A 17,591-nucleotide genomic window follows, 5' to 3' on the forward strand; every position below is an offset into this window, starting at 1 on the left:
AGGTGAGAGTCCAATGTACATATTTGTTTTTAGATTTATCATTTATCAATATTTAGCGATATTGTATTTCCATTCTAAGACATTTTTTAGATTTAAAATATTTATCAGTGTAATGATTCTTTTCAGCATATTTTAAAAAGAATAAGCGACAATAAATCCCACATTTACTCGTAAAAATCCATTTTAAAAAGGTTCATGTTAAACAACGCGAGTTACAAAATACAAAAGGTGGCGCTGTTTCCGCAACAGACTACAGTCAATGAACGCCATGACAGTGATCGTTGTCATTAGTGCAGATCGAAGAAACCGGACAGCTCCGTGGTGTTGAAAAGCAACGACGAAAACGCGATTGCTCAGTTTATCCACCGATAAACTCGGGATTAAAATAATTCAAATATGCTTCAGTACAGGACCATAATAACATTTTGAAAAACAAGGGAAATGTACATTGTACTGGCTGAACTGTGATGAACCAACACACAACAACGAGCTCTTCTGTAACAATGCAGTCTTGTAAAAGGTACGTGCTGCTCGTTGTTCTTTTTTCCTTCGTTCATCACATCTCGACTTCAGTGACTCATTATTCAATACCAGAGGAAATGAAAGAAGGATCAGTTGTGGCAAACCTTGCTACAGATCTCAGTTTGGACGTTAAAACACTGAATCAGAGGAAGATGCGTCTCGACATCATTGCAAATAAGAAATATCTGGATGTGAACAAAGAGACGGGTGAACTGTACATTGTTGAGAAGATAGACAGGGAAAATATTTGTCCTGCAAAGTCGTCTTGTTATCTCAGACTGGAAGTAATACTTGAAAACCCATTACGAATATTTAATATAGAAGTAGAAATTCTGGACATGAACGACAACGCCCCACAGTTTCGACGAGACGCCATACATTTAGATATATCTGAAGCGACGCCGAAAGGGGAGAGATTCTCTCTCAGCAATGCAGTTGATCCTGATGTTGGAAGCAATTCAGTGAAAACATACCATCTAAGTGAAAGTGAACATTTTAATATTGAAATTCAGACCGGAAGAGAAGGGTCGAAGTTTGCCGAATTAATCTTAACAAAAAATTTAGATCGAGAGCAGCAAGCTGTTCATAATTTAATACTCACAGCTGTAGATGGAGGCACACCTGCACGTTCTGGCACTGCAAGTGTTATAGTTCATGTTTCAGACACAAATGACAACGCTCCTGCTTTTGACCAAGGGAGTTACAATCTAAAAATAATGGAAAATTCTCCCATAGGGAGCCTTGTTATTCATCTTAATGCAACAGACTTAGACGAGGGATCAAATTCTGATATCACGTACTCATATAGTTTATATACGTCAGAGAAAACACAAGAAACATTCAACCTGAATCCTTCCACTGGTGAAATTAATGTTAAAGGAATGTTAAATTATGAGGATTTCAGGATTTATGATATGGAAGTTATAGCAACCGACAAAGGAGCCAATAGTTTGTCAGGACAATGTACCATAAAGATTCTGGTTGAAGACATGAATGATAATCACCCAGAAATATCTATTAAATCATTTCAGAGTCCAGTTAATGAAAACGTAGAATTAGACACAGTGATAGCTGTAGTTAGTGTCAGTGATAAAGACTCAGGTGACAACGGAGTGGTAGATCTGCATATTCCAGATAACATGCCTTTCAGACTGAGGGAGTCCTCTGATAACTATTATGAATTAGTAGTGTCAGAGCCGTTAGACCGCGAGAAGGTCCCAGAATATGACATCACTTTCACTGTTACAGACAGAGGTTCTCCTCCTTTATCTGACAATGAAACTATGACGTTAGAGCTGCTGGATGTGAATGACAATGTTCCACAGTTCCCTCAATCATTTTATACTATACGTGTAACGGAGAATAACGCACCTGGGGCTTGCTGAGTTCACTCTCTGCGTTTGACCCTGACCTCCATGAAAACCAGTATCTAGTTTATTTCATCCTAGAGAAGGAGATAGCCAACACCTCCATGTCCATGCTGTTCTCCATCAATCCAGAGAACGGGAACCTTTACGCACTAAAAACTTTTGACTATGAGATCGAGAAGGAGTTTCTTTTCCACATCGAGGCCAGAGACTCTGGCTCTCCTCCACTGAGCAGTAACGTGACCGTGCACATCATTATTGTGGACCAGAACGACAACGCTCCGGTTATTGTGTCTCCGTGGCGCGCGCACGGCTCTGTGGTGGAGGAAAAGATCCCCAGATCCACCGATAAAGGCTCTCTGGTTGCCAAAGTGATAGCCTTAGACACCGACTCGGTGCACAACTCTCGGATCACCTACCAGTTCCTACAGGTGACTGACGCCACCTTGTTCAGTCTGGACCAGTACAACGGAGAGATCCGGACTATGAGGATGTTCAGTTACAGAGACCCGCGCCACCAGCGACTGGTTGTTGTTGCCAAAGACAACGGGCAGCCTGCTCTGTCTGCCACAGTCACCATCAAGCTGTCCACAGTGGAGACTGCCGTGAAGGCCTACTCGACATGACTGAGGTGCCTCTGGAATACGACATCTTTTCAGACCTAAACCTGTATTTGGTCATCGGTCTGGGCTCGGTGTCATTTCTCCTGCTCATCACCATATTGGTCACCATCGTGCTCAAGTGTCAGAAACCCAAGCCCAGCAAAGCGGCTCCTCCCTGCAGGAACAGTGTGATCAGTGAGAGGAACTCCACCATCGCAGATTCCACTCTGGTCTCCAACGATGCCTACTGGTACAGTCTGTTTCTAGCGGAGACCAGGAAAGGGAAGCTGGTGGTTAGACAGCCTGTGCCAAAGGGCTCCAGATACATCGTGTCCAGTCTACCGAGAGGCACAGGACTGACAGACACTAGCGACTCAGCTGCTTCCACCCTACAGGTGAGAGTCCAATGTAGGCCATACACGTGTTTCTGTATTTCTCAGATCATTCAATTTAATTTTCCTGTGTAAAATGTTTATGGTAAAGTTTTGTCATTTAGTTAAACAAACTGATAAACGGTGTTATTTGCTGCAACGTCTGCAGCGGTGTCCAATCTCAAACTAATTTTTGAGTTCTAGCCTACATAAATAATTTTACTTACCATAACTGTAACAATTGGTTAAATGCACGGAGTGGCGCTGTTTACTCCAAAAAAACCCCAGGTCATGTACACCATGACAGTGAATCTTAGTGAAAAAGACACTGAAACAAACGGACAGCTCCGTGATGCTGAAACCCTTACCTGTCTCAAGAAGCAGTATTTAGCTCTTAATAGCGACTACATCTTTTGGATTTTAAAATCGCACGAAAATAATTTGATCGAGGTCTTTACAGCACATTTCCACATTAGAGGAAACATGCATTAAATCGGATAACATACCTCGAACGGTGAACCCGCCCACGACAACGGGATCCTCTGTAACAATGCAGTCATGCAAAAGGTACGTGTCGATCGTTATTTTTATTTCTTCAGTTCATTACGTATCGACATCAGTAAGTCATTACTCTATTCCTGAGGAGATGAAAGAAGGATCAGTGGTAGCAAACCTTGCTACCGATCTCAGCATGGATGTTAAAACACTGAATCAGAGGAAGATGCGTCTCGACATCATTGCAAATAAGAAATATCTGGATGTGAACAAAGAGACGGGTGAACTGTACATTGTTGAGAAGATAGACAGGGAATATTTGCATCACAAAAGCATCTTGCTATCTCAAACTGGAAGTAATACTAGAAAATCCAGTACGAATATTTAATATAGAACTAGAAATTCTGGATATGAACGACAACGCCCCACAGTTTCGAAGAGACGTCATACATTTAGATATTTCCGAAGCGACGCCAAAAGGGGAGAGATTCTCTCTCAGCAATGCAGTTGATCCTGATGTTGGAAGCAATTCAGTGAAAACATATCATCTGAGTGAAAGTGCACATTTTAATATTGAAGTTCAGACCGGGAGAGATGGGTCGAAGTTTGCCGAATTAATCTTAACAAAGAATTTAGATCGAGAGCAGCAAGCTGTTCATAATTTAATACTCACAGCTGTAGATGGAGGCACACCTGCACGTTCTGGCACTGCAAGTGTTATAGTTCGTGTTTTAGACACAAATGACAACGCTCCTGCTTTTGACCAAGTGAGTTACAATCTAAAAATAATGGAAAATTCTCCCATAGGGAGCCTTGTTATTCATCTTAATGCAACAGACTTAGACGAGGGTTCAAATTCTGATATCACGTACTCATATAGTTTATATACGTCAGAGAAAACACAAGAAACATTCAACCTGAATCCTTCCACTGGTGAAATTAATGTTAAAGGAATGTTAAATTATGAGGATTTCAGGATTTATGATATGGAAGTTATAGCAACCGACAAAGGAACCAATAGTTTGTCAGGACAATGTACCATAAAGATTCTGGTTGAAGACATGAATGATAATCACCCAGAAATATCTATTAAATCATTTCAGAGTCCAGTCAATGAAAACGTAGAATTAGACACAGTGATAGCTGTAGTTAGTGTCAGTGATAAAGACTCAGGTGACAACGGAGTGGTAGATCTGCATATTCCAGATAACATGCCTTTCAGACTGAGGGAGTCCTCTGATAACTATTATGAATTAGTAGTGTCAGAGCCGTTAGACCGCGAGAAGGTCCCAGAATATGACATCACTTTCACTGTTACAGACAGAGGTTCTCCTCCTTTATCTGACAATGAAACTATGACGTTAGAGCTGCTGGATGTGAATGACAATGTTCCACAGTTCCCTCAATCATTTTATACTATACGTGTAACGGAGAATAACGCACCTGGGGCCTTGCTGAGTTCACTCTCTGCGTTTGACCCTGACCTCCATGAAAACCAGTATCTAGTTTATTTCATCCTAGAGAAGGAGATAGCCAACACCTCCATGTCCATGCTGTTCTCCATCAATCCAGAGAACGGGAACCTTTACGCACTAAAAACTTTTGACTATGAGATCGAGAAGGAGTTTCTTTTCCACATCGAGGCCAGAGACTCTGGCTCTCCTCCACTGAGCAGTAACGTGACCGTGCACATCATTATTGTGGACCAGAACGACAACGCTCCGGTTATTGTGTCTCCGTGGCGCGCGCACGGCTCTGTGGTGGAGGAAAAGATCCCCAGATCCACCGATAAAGGCTCTCTGGTTGCCAAAGTGATAGCCTTAGACACCGACTCGGTGCACAACTCTCGGATCACCTACCAGTTCCTACAGGTGACTGACGCCACCTTGTTCAGTCTGGACCAGTACAACGGAGAGATCCGGACTATGAGGATGTTCAGTTACAGAGACCCGCGCCACCAGCGACTGGTTGTTGTTGCCAAAGACAACGGGCAGCCTGCTCTGTCTGCCACAGTCACCATCAAGCTGTCCACAGTGGAGACTGCCGTGAAGGCCTACTCTGACATGACTGAGGTGCCTCTGGAATACGACATCTTTTCAGACCTAAACCTGTATTTGGTCATCGGTCTGGGCTCGGTGTCATTTCTCCTGCTCATCACCATATTGGTCACCATCGTGCTCAAGTGTCAGAAACCCAAGCCCAGCAAAGCGGCTCCTCCCTGCAGGAACAGTGTGATCAGTGAGAGGAACTCCACCATCGCAGATTCCACTCTGGTCTCCAACGATGCCTACTGGTACAGTCTGTTTCTAGCGGAGACCAGGAAAGGGAAGCTGGTGGTTAGACAGCCTGTGCCAAAGGGCTCCAGATACATCGTGTCCAGTCTACCGAGAGGCACAGGACTGACAGACACTAGCGACTCAGCTGCTTCCACTCTGCAGGTAAGAGTCCAACGTACACATTTCGTTTTATAGTCATCATTTATGAAAAATGAGTGACATTTCATTTTTACTTTATCTGCGGTGATTCGTCTTCCAAAGATCAGCTCATACATAGTATAAATAAATGTGATTATTGTTGTCTGCAATAACACATTTAAAGTAATATTGGTACTGATAAACTAATTTCAAAGTGCAACCCATTAAATGAATTTAAAGTGTCTTGAAAAACCTAAAGGGTGGCGCTGTTTTGTTAGTAAAATGCCAGCCAGTGAACGCCATGACAGTGAATCGAGTCATTAGGCCAGACCGTGAAACAACCGGACAGCTCCGTGGGGCTGAAACTGCACCCGAAAACGCTCTCGTGTTGTTTTAACGCGGAAATATCCTCGGAATTTAATTGCGTTAATATATTAAGGATCATGGACATTACACCGAAATTCAAAATAGCTGCAAATGCACATTATATCGACTGAAGTGCGGTAGCCCAACACACAACAATGGGGTCCTCTGTAACAATGCAGTTTTGCAAAAGGTACGTGCTGCTCGTTGTTCTTTTTTCCTTAGTTCATCACATCTCGACTTCAGTGACTCATTATTCAATACCAGAGGAAATGAAAGAAGGATCAGTTGTGGCAAACCTTGCTACAGATCTCAGTTTGGACGTTAAAACACTGAATCAGAGGAAGATGCGTCTCGACATCATTGCAAATAAGAAATATCTGGATGTGAACAAAGAGACGGGTGAACTGTACATTGTTGAGAAGATAGACAGGGAATACATATGCAATACCAAGTCGTCAGCGTCTTGCTATCTTAGACTGGAAGTAATACTAGAAAATCCTCTGAGAATTTTTAACATAGAACTAGAAATTCTGGATATGAACGACAACGCCCCACAGTTTCGAAGAGACGTCATACATTTAGATATATCTGAAGCGACGCCAAAAGGGGAGAGATTCTCTCTCAGCAATGCAGTTGATCCTGATGTTGGAAGCAATTCAGTGAAAACATACCATCTGAGTGAAAGTGAACATTTTAATATTGAAGTTCAGACCGGGAGAGATGGGTCGAAGTTTGCCGAATTAATCTTAACAAAGAAATTAGATCGAGAGCAGCAAGCTGTTCATAATTTAATACTCACAGCTGTAGATGGAGGCACACCTGCACGTTCTGGCACTGCAAGTGTTATAGTTCGTGTTTTAGACACAAATGACAACGCTCCTGCTTTTGACCAAGGAGTTACAATCTAAAAATAATGGAAAATTCTCCCATAGGGAGCCTTGTTATTCATCTTAATGCAACAGACTTAGACGAGGGATCAAATTCTGATATCACGTACTCATATAGTTTATATACGTCAGAGAAAACACAAGAAACATTCAACCTGAATCCTTCCACTGGTGAAATTAATGTTAAAGGAATGTTAAATTACGAGGATTTCAGGATTTATGATATGGAAGTTATAGCAACTGACAAAGGAGCCAATAGTTTGTCAGGACAATGTACCATAAAGATTCTGGTTGAAGACATGAATGATAATCACCCAGAAATATCTATTAAATCATTTCAGAGTCCAGTCAATGAAAACATAGAATTAGACACAGTGATAGCTGTAGTTAGTGTCAGTGATAAAGACTCAGGTGACAACGGAGTGGTAGATCTGCATATTCCAGATAACATGCCTTTCAGACTGAGGGAGTCCTCTGATAACTATTATGAATTAGTAGTGTCAGAGCCGTTAGACCGCGAGAAGGTCCCAGAATATGACATCACTTTCACTGTTACAGACAGAGGTTCTCCTCCTTTATCTGACAATGAAACTATGACGTTAGAGCTGCTGGATGTGAATGACAATGTTCCACAGTTCCCTCAATCATTTTATACTATACGTGTAACGGAGAATAACGCACCTGGGGCCTTGCTGAGTTCACTCTCTGCGTTTGACCCTGACCTCCATGAAAACCAATATTAGTTTATTTCATCCTAGAGAAGGAGATAGCCAACACCTCCATGTCCATGCTGTTCTCCATCAATCCAGAGAACGGGAACCTTTACGCACTAAAAACTTTTGACTATGAGATCGAGAAGGAGTTTCTTTTCCACATCGAGGCCAGAGACTCTGGCTCTCCTCCACTGAGCAGTAACGTGACCGTGCACATCATTATTGTGGACCAGAACGACAACGCTCCGGTTATTGTGTCTCCGTGGCGCGCGCACGGCTCTGTGGTGGAGGAAAAGATCCCCAGATCCACCGATAAAGGCTCTCTGGTTGCCAAAGTGATAGCCTTAGACACCGACTCGGTGCACAACTCTCGGATCACCTACCAGTTCCTACAGGTGACTGACGCCACCTTGTTCAGTCTGGACCAGTACAACGGAGAGATCCGGACTATGAGGATGTTCAGTTACAGAGACCCGCGCCACCAGCGACTGGTTGTTGTTGCCAAAGACAACGGGCAGCCTGCTCTGTCTGCCACAGTCACCATCAAGCTGTCCACAGTGGAGACTGCCGTGAAGGCCTACTCTGACATGACTGAGGTGCCTCTGGAATACGACATCTTTTCAGACCTAAACCTGTATTTGGTCATCGGTCTGGGCTCGGTGTCATTTCTCCTGCTCATCACCATATTGGTCACCATCGTGCTCAAGTGTCAGAAACCCAAGCCCAGCAAAGCGGCTCCTCCCTGCAGGAACAGTGTGATCAGTGAGAGGAACTCCACCATCGCAGATTCCACTCTGGTCTCCAACGATGCCTACTGGTACAGTCTGTTTCTAGCGGAGACCAGGAAAGGGAAGCTGGTGGTTAGACAGCCTGTGCCAAAGGGCTCCAGATACATCGTGTCCAGTCTACCGAGAGGCACAGGACTGACAGACACTAGCGACTCAGCTGCTTCCACTCTGCAGGTATGGGAAAACATCAATATTTAACACGTTTTACACACAGATGTACCTCGATAATAGCCTTCAAGCCCACTCATAGTCCAACACTTTTATCGTCTGTGATGCCATATGCGATTTTCGTTGCATTAAGAGACACTTTTTAAATATTAATATTGTAGGCTATTATGGAATTTGTTAACGTTTTCTAAACATTTTCTCAGCTTTAAGCGTTGTCACTTCGAACAAATACATGCCAATTGAAGACACACATATGTATATTTCTTCTATTTTATGTAATAGAGGAAAACTAAGGCTAAAATAACATAAAAAACTATACAAAGTCTTTCTTACTTTTAATCATAATATCGAAGCCCATACACTTAATTTACATATTAAAATAAACCGTACTGTATAAAAACCTTTCTTAGACTGGACCACCTACGCTTTTTTCACAAACTTTTAAAAGCTATTATTTGGTTCTCCTCAATTTTACCATTTGTTTTTCACACTTTTGTACATGGTTACTACTCAGGATATCAATAAAATATTAAATAGAATAAGTCTTCAAACAAACCGCAAAAATGTTCGTAGACAGAAGAACATCATTTGATTAAGAAGAGAAATAGAGAAATAAAACGTAGGCTTACCATACTCCACACCAACCAAATAAGACGATTAAAAAGAACATTCCCCATCTAATAAATAACATGTTATGTTGAGGCTGACTCGTGGCACACAACAATACTTAGGCCTATAATTCTCAAATAGCAAACACAGATGAGAGGATCTGATTCGTGCACGCAGCGTCGCTGTTCCCCGGTCATATATACTTTTGTGACATCACGGTCGCCATGACAGTCAGCGTTTAAAGGAAACGAGAAAGGCGAATGAACAGTTCCTGGTGCTGAATGGATTTGGATATTGAGGATTTTTCAGGGTCTATACCTTCATTTTGTTTGGAAATTTCACTGAAGTTTCACAGTAGTCCTAAATCCTAAGAAAAAGGGCGTGGACTACGCCGACAAATACTACAGATCAGGGGTAACAATGGAAGCTTTTATCTGTTCTGAATATTGGAAAAGGTATGTGTCGACAGTTCTTTTTTTCATTGCCACCTTAAATTCTGCGTCCGGGGTAACACACTATTCTGTTCCTGAGGAACTAGAAGAAGGCTCTGTCGTCGCAAATTTAGCTGTAGATTTGGGACTGGAAGTGAAAGCATTAGTTGAACGGAACATGCGCATAGACGTCATTACTAATAGAAAATATCTGGACGTGAACAAAGAAACAGGGGAGCTGCATATTGTTGAACGGATTGACAGAGAATCTCTCTGTCCAGCCAAGACATCCTGTTATCTGAAAATGGAGGCAATAATCGAAAACCCCAAGAGAATATTTTACATTGAATTAGAGATAATGGACATAAATGACAACGCACCTCATTTTAGAAGAGATACGATAGATTTAGATATTTCAGAGGCTACGCAGGCTGGTGAACGTTTTTCTGTGAGCAATGCAGTTGACCCAGACGTTGGTTCAAACTCTGTGAAAACATACCACATGAGTGAAAGTGATTATTTCACAATAGAAATTCAAACCGGAAGAGATGGATCAAAATTTGCTGATTTAATCATGAAAAAGACTTTGGACCGCGAGCAGCAAGCTGTTCATTATTTAATACTTACAGCTGTAGATGGCGGTATGCCGTCTCGTTCTGGTACTGCCAGCATTATTGTTCATGTTATAGACACAAATGACAACGCCCCTACATTTGAGGAAGAAAGCTACCACGTCAATGTAATGGAAAATTCCCCTATTGGGACACTTGTTTTTCATTTTAATGCGACAGATTTAGACGAGGGATCAAATTCGGATTTAACATACTCATACAGTCTGTATACATCGGAGAAAACGCAAGAAACCTTTCATTTAAACCCAAACACGGGTGAGATTACGGTAAAAGGAGTGTTAAATTATGAAGATCTCAGGATTTATGATATGGAGGTTATAGCAACCGATAAAGGAGCCAATAGTTTGTCAGGACAATGTAAACTCAAAATTCTCGTCCAGGACATGAATGATAATCACCCAGAAATATCTATTAAATCATTTCAGAGTCCAGTTAATGAAAACATTGAATTAGACACAGTGATAGCTGTAGTTAGTGTCAGTGATAAAGACTCAGGTGACAACGGAGTGGTAGATCTGCATATTCCAGATAACATGCCTTTCAGACTGAGGGAGTCCTCTGATAACTATTATGAATTAGTAGTGTCAGAGCTGTTAGACCGCGAGAAGGTCCCAGAATATGACATCACTTTCACTGTTACAGACAGAGGTTCTCCTCCTTTATCTGACAATGAAACTATGACGTTAGAGCTGCTGGATGTGAATGACAATGTTCCACAGTTCCCTCAATCATTTTATACTATACGTGTAACGGAGAATAACGCACCTGGGGCCTTGCTGAGTTCACTCTCTGCGTTTGACCCTGACCTCCATGAAAACCAGTATCTAGTTTATTTCATCCTAGAGAAGGAGATAGCCAACACCTCCATGTCCATGCTGTTCTCCATCAATCCAGAGAACGGGAACCTTTACGCACTAAAAACTTTTGACTATGAGATCGAGAAGGAGTTTCTTTTCCACATCGAGGCCAGAGACTCTGGCTCTCCTCCACTGAGCAGTAACGTGACCGTGCACATCATTATTGTGGACCAGAACGACAACGCTCCGGTTATTGTGTCTCCGTGGCGCGCGCACGGCTCTGTGGTGGAGGAAAAGATCCCCAGATCCACCGATAAAGGCTCTCTGGTTGCCAAAGTGATAGCCTTAGACACCGACTCGGTGCACAACTCTCGGATCACCTACCAGTTCCTACAGGTGACTGACGCCACCTTGTTCAGTCTGGACCAGTACAATGGAGAGATCCGGACTATGAGGATGTTCAGTTACAGAGACCCGCGCCACCAGCGACTGGTTGTTGTTGCCAAAGACAACGGGCAGCCTGCTCTGTCTGCCACAGTCACCATCAAGCTGTCCACAGTGGAGACTGCCGTGAAGGCCTACTCTGACATGACTGAGGTGCCTCTGGAATACGACATCTTTTCAGACCTAAACCTGTATTTGGTCATCGGTCTGGGCTCGGTGTCATTTCTCCTGCTCATCACCATATTGGTCACCATCGTGCTCAAGTGTCAGAAACCCAAGCCCAGCAAAGCGGCTCCTCCCTGCAGGAACAGTGTGATCAGTGAGAGGAACTCCACCATCGCAGATTCCACTCTGGTCTCCAACGATGCCTACTGGTACAGTCTGTTTCTAGCGGAGACCAGGAAAGGGAAGCTGGTGGTTAGACAGCCTGTGCCAAAGGGCTCCAGATACATCGTGTCCAGTCTACCGAGAGGCACAGGACTGACAGACACTAGCGACTCAGCTGCTTCCACTCTGCAGGTAAACCTCAATTAACATATGATATGCACAAACATTCTCTGAATATGGTCGTCAGGTGGAATCTAAGTACATTTACTCAAGTATTGTTCTCAAGTACAGTTTTGAGGTATTTGTACAAGTTTTGTTGAGTATTTCCATTTCACGCTACTTTATACTTCTACTCAATTACATTTCGGAGCCAAACATTGTACTTTTTACTTAAATACTAATGCGAAACAGGACTTTTATTTTTGATACCGCATTTTTACACTGTCATATTGCTACATTTACTCCCATAAAATAACTCATTTGTCTTCCACCAAAACATCAAATACAGCCATTTGTAACAGCTATTGTTTGGTCCTTGCAATGTTGAAGATTTCCAACTTTGTATCCTTTTCAGGACCTATATGTAGATGTATGTATTCCCCATTGGTATCCAGACTCTAAAAAATCATATTTTATTAGTGTTTTATAAATGAGTACGGAAAAATTAACACCGTATCCATACTAGTAATCAAAGTTTACATAGGTATAATTTTAATGTTAACACGATTCCATTTTTTAAAAATAAACATTAAATAAATCCCTTGACATTTGCAATCTTTGTCCCTTCCATAAAACATCTTTTCTTGCACAGGGTATTTAGGTACCGTTAAAATTGGATATTACATAGGTCATAAAGCAACTGTGTGAGTGTTGCATATGGCAACATCAATTAAGCAACTAAAATATTTACTGAAGGCTTTTAGAAAACACATAAATCTAGAGATTAGACACGCGGTCAAATTTTACCACACTGGTTTTACGCACAGAGATTAGCGCGTAAAAGTCAAACTCAAAGGGCTATGACTCCATATATTTGCACTGATAGAATGTGTAGCATGTCTGCAGTAAAAATTTTTTCAAATAGTATATTTCCATAGTCATAAAAGCAATACAAGGAAAAATATATAACTTTTAGTTGTTTCCCACATCCTATTAAAAACAAGTAAAATATTTAATTATACTTTTTCTTATAACCGAATTTAAAAGTTCTCACACAATCTATATTTGTATAGAAACCGCGATTGTACGAGGTGTAAATGCTAAAAAAGGACTATTCACGTCGCTGCACTCCACAAAAACAGACTCACCAATGAAGTCAACGTTCTCACGATAGTTCATTGGAGCCCGGGCAGGCAGACATATTGCACGCAAATCTCTGCTGATACCACCATAAAGAAACGTTTTCCATGAAGACCCTCGCTGGCTTTTATCATTAAATAAAGGGGACTGTTTCTCCTTTCTCAACCACACATCGCATTTCAAGGTTTTAAATACGGATTCTCCTCAATGGCTCATCATATCCGTCAGTATTCCCGGAGAGGGTACGTTTCAGTTTTTATCTTTCTTTCTGCCATCATGAACACGGTATTCACCGTTACTCATTATTCTGTTCCTGAAGAAATGGAGGAAGGATCTGTCGTTGCTAATTTAGCAACTGATTTGGGATTAGACGTGAAAACTCTGAATAAAAGACAAATGCGCATAGATGTTGTAGGCAACAAAAAATATCTTGACATCAACAAAGACACGGGAGAGCTGTTCATTTTGGAAAGGATAGACAGAGAGTTGTTATGCGCATTGAAAACAGCTACATCATGCTTTCTTAGATTAGACGCTACAATTGAAAATCCAATACGAATGTTTAATATTGAGGTGGAAATCACGGATATTAACGACAACGCTCCTCATTTTCGACGAGGAACGATGCACTTGGACATCTCTGAATCAAGCCCCGTTGGAGAGAGATTCTCTTTGAATAATGCTGCAGACCCAGATGTGGGACCGAATTCTGTGAAAAATTACCATTTGAGCTCAAGTGAACACTTCACTATTGAAATTCAGACCGGGAGAGACGGGACAAAGTTTGCAGATTTGATTCTGAAGAAAGCTTTAGATAGAGAGCAGCAGGCTTATCATAACCTAATACTCACTGCAGTGGACGGTGGGGTCCCCACGCGCACAGGTACAGCCAGCATCGTTATTCGCGTGCTTGATGTGAATGACAACGCCCCTTCATTTGACAAAGACAGATACGTCGTAGATGTGATGGAAAACTCCCCGATTGGAAGTCTAGTAATCAAACTAAACGCCACTGATTTAGATGAAGGTTCTAATTCCGAGATTGTTTATTCATATAGTTTGTATACATCAGAGAGAACGCAACAGATGTTCAACTTGAATCCAGAAAATGGTGAAATCAGAGTGAAAGAGATGATAAATTATGAAGATTTTAAGCTTTATGAAATGGAGGTTATTGCCAGCGATAAGGGGCCTAACTCCTTATCTGGACAGTGTAAGCTGACAATACAGGTGACAGATATGAACGACAATCACCCACAAATATCCATCAAATCATTTCAAAGTCCAATCAAAGAGAGTGAGCCCATTGACACAGTGATAGCTGTAGTTAGTGTCAGTGATAAAGACTCAGGTGACAACGGAGTGGTAGATCTGCATATTCCAGATAACATGCCTTTCAGACTGAGGGAGTCCTCTGATAACTATTATGAATTAGTAGTGTCAGAGCCGTTAGACCGCGAGAAGGTCCCAGAATATGACATCACTTTCACTGTTACAGACAGAGGTTCTCCTCCTTTATCTGACAATGAAACTATGACGTTAGAGCTGCTGGATGTGAATGACAATGTTCCACAGTTCCCTCAATCATTTTATACTATACGTGTAACGGAGAATAACGCACCTGGGGCCTTGCTGAGTTCACTCTCTGCGTTTGACCCTGACCTCCATGAAAACCAGTATCTAGTTTATTTCATCCTAGAGAAGAGATAGCCAACACCTCCATGTCCATGCTGTTCTCCATCAATCCAGAGAACGGGAACCTTTACGCACTAAAAACTTTTGACTATGAGATCGAGAAGGAGTTTCTTTTCCACATCGAGGCCAGAGACTCTGGCTCTCCTCCACTGAGCAGTAACGTGACCGTGCACATCATTATTGTGGACCAGAACGACAACGCTCCGGTTATTGTGTCTCCGTGGCGCGCGCACGGCTCTGTGGTGGAGGAAAAGATCCCCAGATCCACCGATAAAGGCTCTCTGGTTGCCAAAGTGATAGCCTTAGACACCGACTCGGTGCACAACTCTCGGATCACCTACCAGTTCCTACAGGTGACTGACGCCACCTTGTTCAGTCTGGACCAGTACAACGGAGAGATCCGGACTATGAGGATGTTCAGTTACAGAGACCCGCGCCACCAGCGACTGGTTGTTGTTGCCAAAGACAACGGGCAGCCTGCTCTGTCTGCCACAGTCACCATCAAGCTGTCCACAGTGGAGACTGCCGTGAAGGCCTACTCTGACATGACTGAGGTGCCTCTGGAATACGACATCTTTTCAGACCTAAACCTGTATTTGGTCATCGGTCTGGGCTCGGTGTCATTTCTCCTGCTCATCACCATATTGGTCACCATCGTGCTCAAGTGTCAGAAACCCAAGCCCAGCAAAGCGGCTCCTCCCTGCAGGAACAGTGTGATCAGTGAGAGGAACTCCACCATCGCAGATTCCACTCTGGTCTCCAACGATGCCTACTGGTACAGTCTGTTTCTAGCGGAGACCAGGAAAGGGAAGCTGGTGGTTAGACAGCCTGTGCCAAAGGGCTCCAGATACATCGTGTCCAGTCTACCGAGAGGCACAGGACTGACAGACACTAGCGACTCAGCAGCTTCCACTCTGCAGGTATGGGAAAAACATCTATTTATCTGGTGTGACACACCGATCCAGGGGAGACTGGGCATGATTGCAACACTTTTTCTCTTAGCAATGATAACTCGCAGAATTTTCGTGTTAGAGCACTCGTTTGCCACGACGTATCCAAATAGTCTAGCGATGTTTACAAGTTCTCCAATCACAGAATTCAATAACTTATGTCAAATACAAGGAGTTTGATTTTTATAACCTACTGGGGTAAATTATAACAATAAGAGTGAAGAATTAAATGTTGAGACCACGCTACAAAAACATGCATCTGAAGAAATGTATTACACTTCTCAGCACATATACATCTCTAAAAATACTGTTTTAAACACAAATGTGTTCTGGTCAAATAGGCTAAATTATATTATATATGAGTAATTCATTTTGCATGTTTTTTAGACTTAATTTTAGTACAATGTTCTGTTCAGAAAACCTGCTGTCTTTCTGCACATTGGGCCAGTTTTAGATTTTACTGAATGACATCATATTTGTTGAGATCTATACTCATCCTTATATATGGTAGACTGATGGAAGATTATGTAAATGTTTTGAACAATGAAATGGAAAATGCCAGCTTGGGCCACTTTTTGCTTACCACTGCTGTAATATTTTACTTTTGTCCTCTGAGGTTTTGTAATTTCTTGCAGCATCTGATCAGTGTCACATGGTAGATACAGTATTATTTGGTGACAGTCTTTACTGTCTTTCACTGCCTCAGTTGTATCACTTTTTAAAAAGGTGTTACTACCATCCCCACCTCTGTTAGACATTGTTAAGATGTATCAACATGGTTGTTTTACATTAGCATTTATTAAATGCCTTAAATTTTACCCAAGAGATACTCACTAATTTCAAACATGATAGATAATTCTAACTTCAACAGAATCAGTACTAATCAAAATATAGACTTGGTCCAAATAATTACTTAGTCGAAAATCTGTATTTGGGGTGTATGGTCTGCATACTTCCTCACACAGCTATGAAAATTCACATGCGAGGTCAGGAAGGAAATCGTCATACATGAAATTGATCAAATGACTCTTTGGTCATCCCTTCATGGTGAAAGTGGTGCTTTTATAACCAAACCGGCTCTCACCTACTTCGTGAATAACCATCAAGTCAACTCATAAGTGACCACAGTACTCATGGCCAGCTTGTCGTGCCAGCACTGAATAATTTGAACTTTCTGCTTCACTTTTACATTAGCGGGCAGTTAGTTTCTGAAAAGTCGATAAACTTTTATGACATTTGACATGTAACTAACAAATAATGTATACTCTGTTTTCCTAAATATCTGTCTTTCTTGTTATTCCAGCCTTGATATTTTTGCATTCATTAGGTATTTGAAAGGATAAATTAGCCTATATGTGGGGCACAGACAACTGTGCGTAAAACTCGCCGAACAGAAAGGAAAGTTGATACCGTGATATACACACTATGCCTTTATGATCACTGTATAAATGTGTGACAAAAAATACGTTCATAATGTCATGATTGAACGAATTCAGGTTTTCAGAATTCCACATCCCACACAGGAAAGAAAAGTTTATAAACGAGAAATAAAAAAAGTCACCGAAAGAGTTATTTCCAGCTTCTTAAACTGTGATTAAAATCCATTCGCGCTCCTCCTAAGTTTACCATTTTTTAGTTTTTAAAAAGATACAAATGCACACTAATGACTAATTTCGTCGCTGCTCTCAGCTTAAAGACACTCTCTGATGAGGTC

General features: G+C 41.8%; 1 protein-coding gene and 4 pseudogenes across 1 annotated transcript; all 5 read left to right on the top strand.

Annotated features, from left to right (window-relative positions):
- Positions 1-428: 428 nt before the first annotated feature.
- LOC119882070 lies at positions 429-2,973 on the top strand (annotated as a pseudogene).
- Positions 2,974-3,302: 329 nt separating this feature from the next.
- LOC119882075 lies at positions 3,303-5,843 on the top strand (annotated as a pseudogene).
- Positions 5,844-6,097: 254 nt separating this feature from the next.
- On the top strand, positions 6,098-8,788 carry LOC119882073 (annotated as a pseudogene).
- Positions 8,789-9,532: 744 nt separating this feature from the next.
- On the top strand, positions 9,533-12,140 carry LOC119882074 (protocadherin alpha-C2-like). Its single transcript, XM_038692087.1, has one exon. The coding sequence runs from the start codon at positions 9,723-9,725 to the stop codon at positions 12,138-12,140; it is 2,418 nt and encodes an 805-aa protein (XP_038548015.1). The 5' UTR covers positions 9,533-9,722.
- Positions 12,141-13,261: 1,121 nt separating this feature from the next.
- Positions 13,262-16,074, top strand: LOC119882071 (annotated as a pseudogene).
- The last annotated feature ends 1,517 nt before the right edge of the window (positions 16,075-17,591 follow it).

This window comes from Micropterus salmoides, unplaced genomic scaffold (assembly GCF_014851395.1).
Source record: "Micropterus salmoides isolate LMB-PRFRI ecotype aquatic unplaced genomic scaffold, ASM1485139v1 Ms_hic_scaffold_2879, whole genome shotgun sequence".
NCBI lineage: Eukaryota > Metazoa > Chordata > Actinopteri > Centrarchiformes > Centrarchidae > Micropterus > Micropterus salmoides.

Coding starts and splice junctions, on each gene's coding strand:
- LOC119882074 (XM_038692087.1), top strand. CDS start 9,723: ATGGAAGCTTTTATCTGTTCTGAATATTGGAAAAGGTATGTGTCGACA.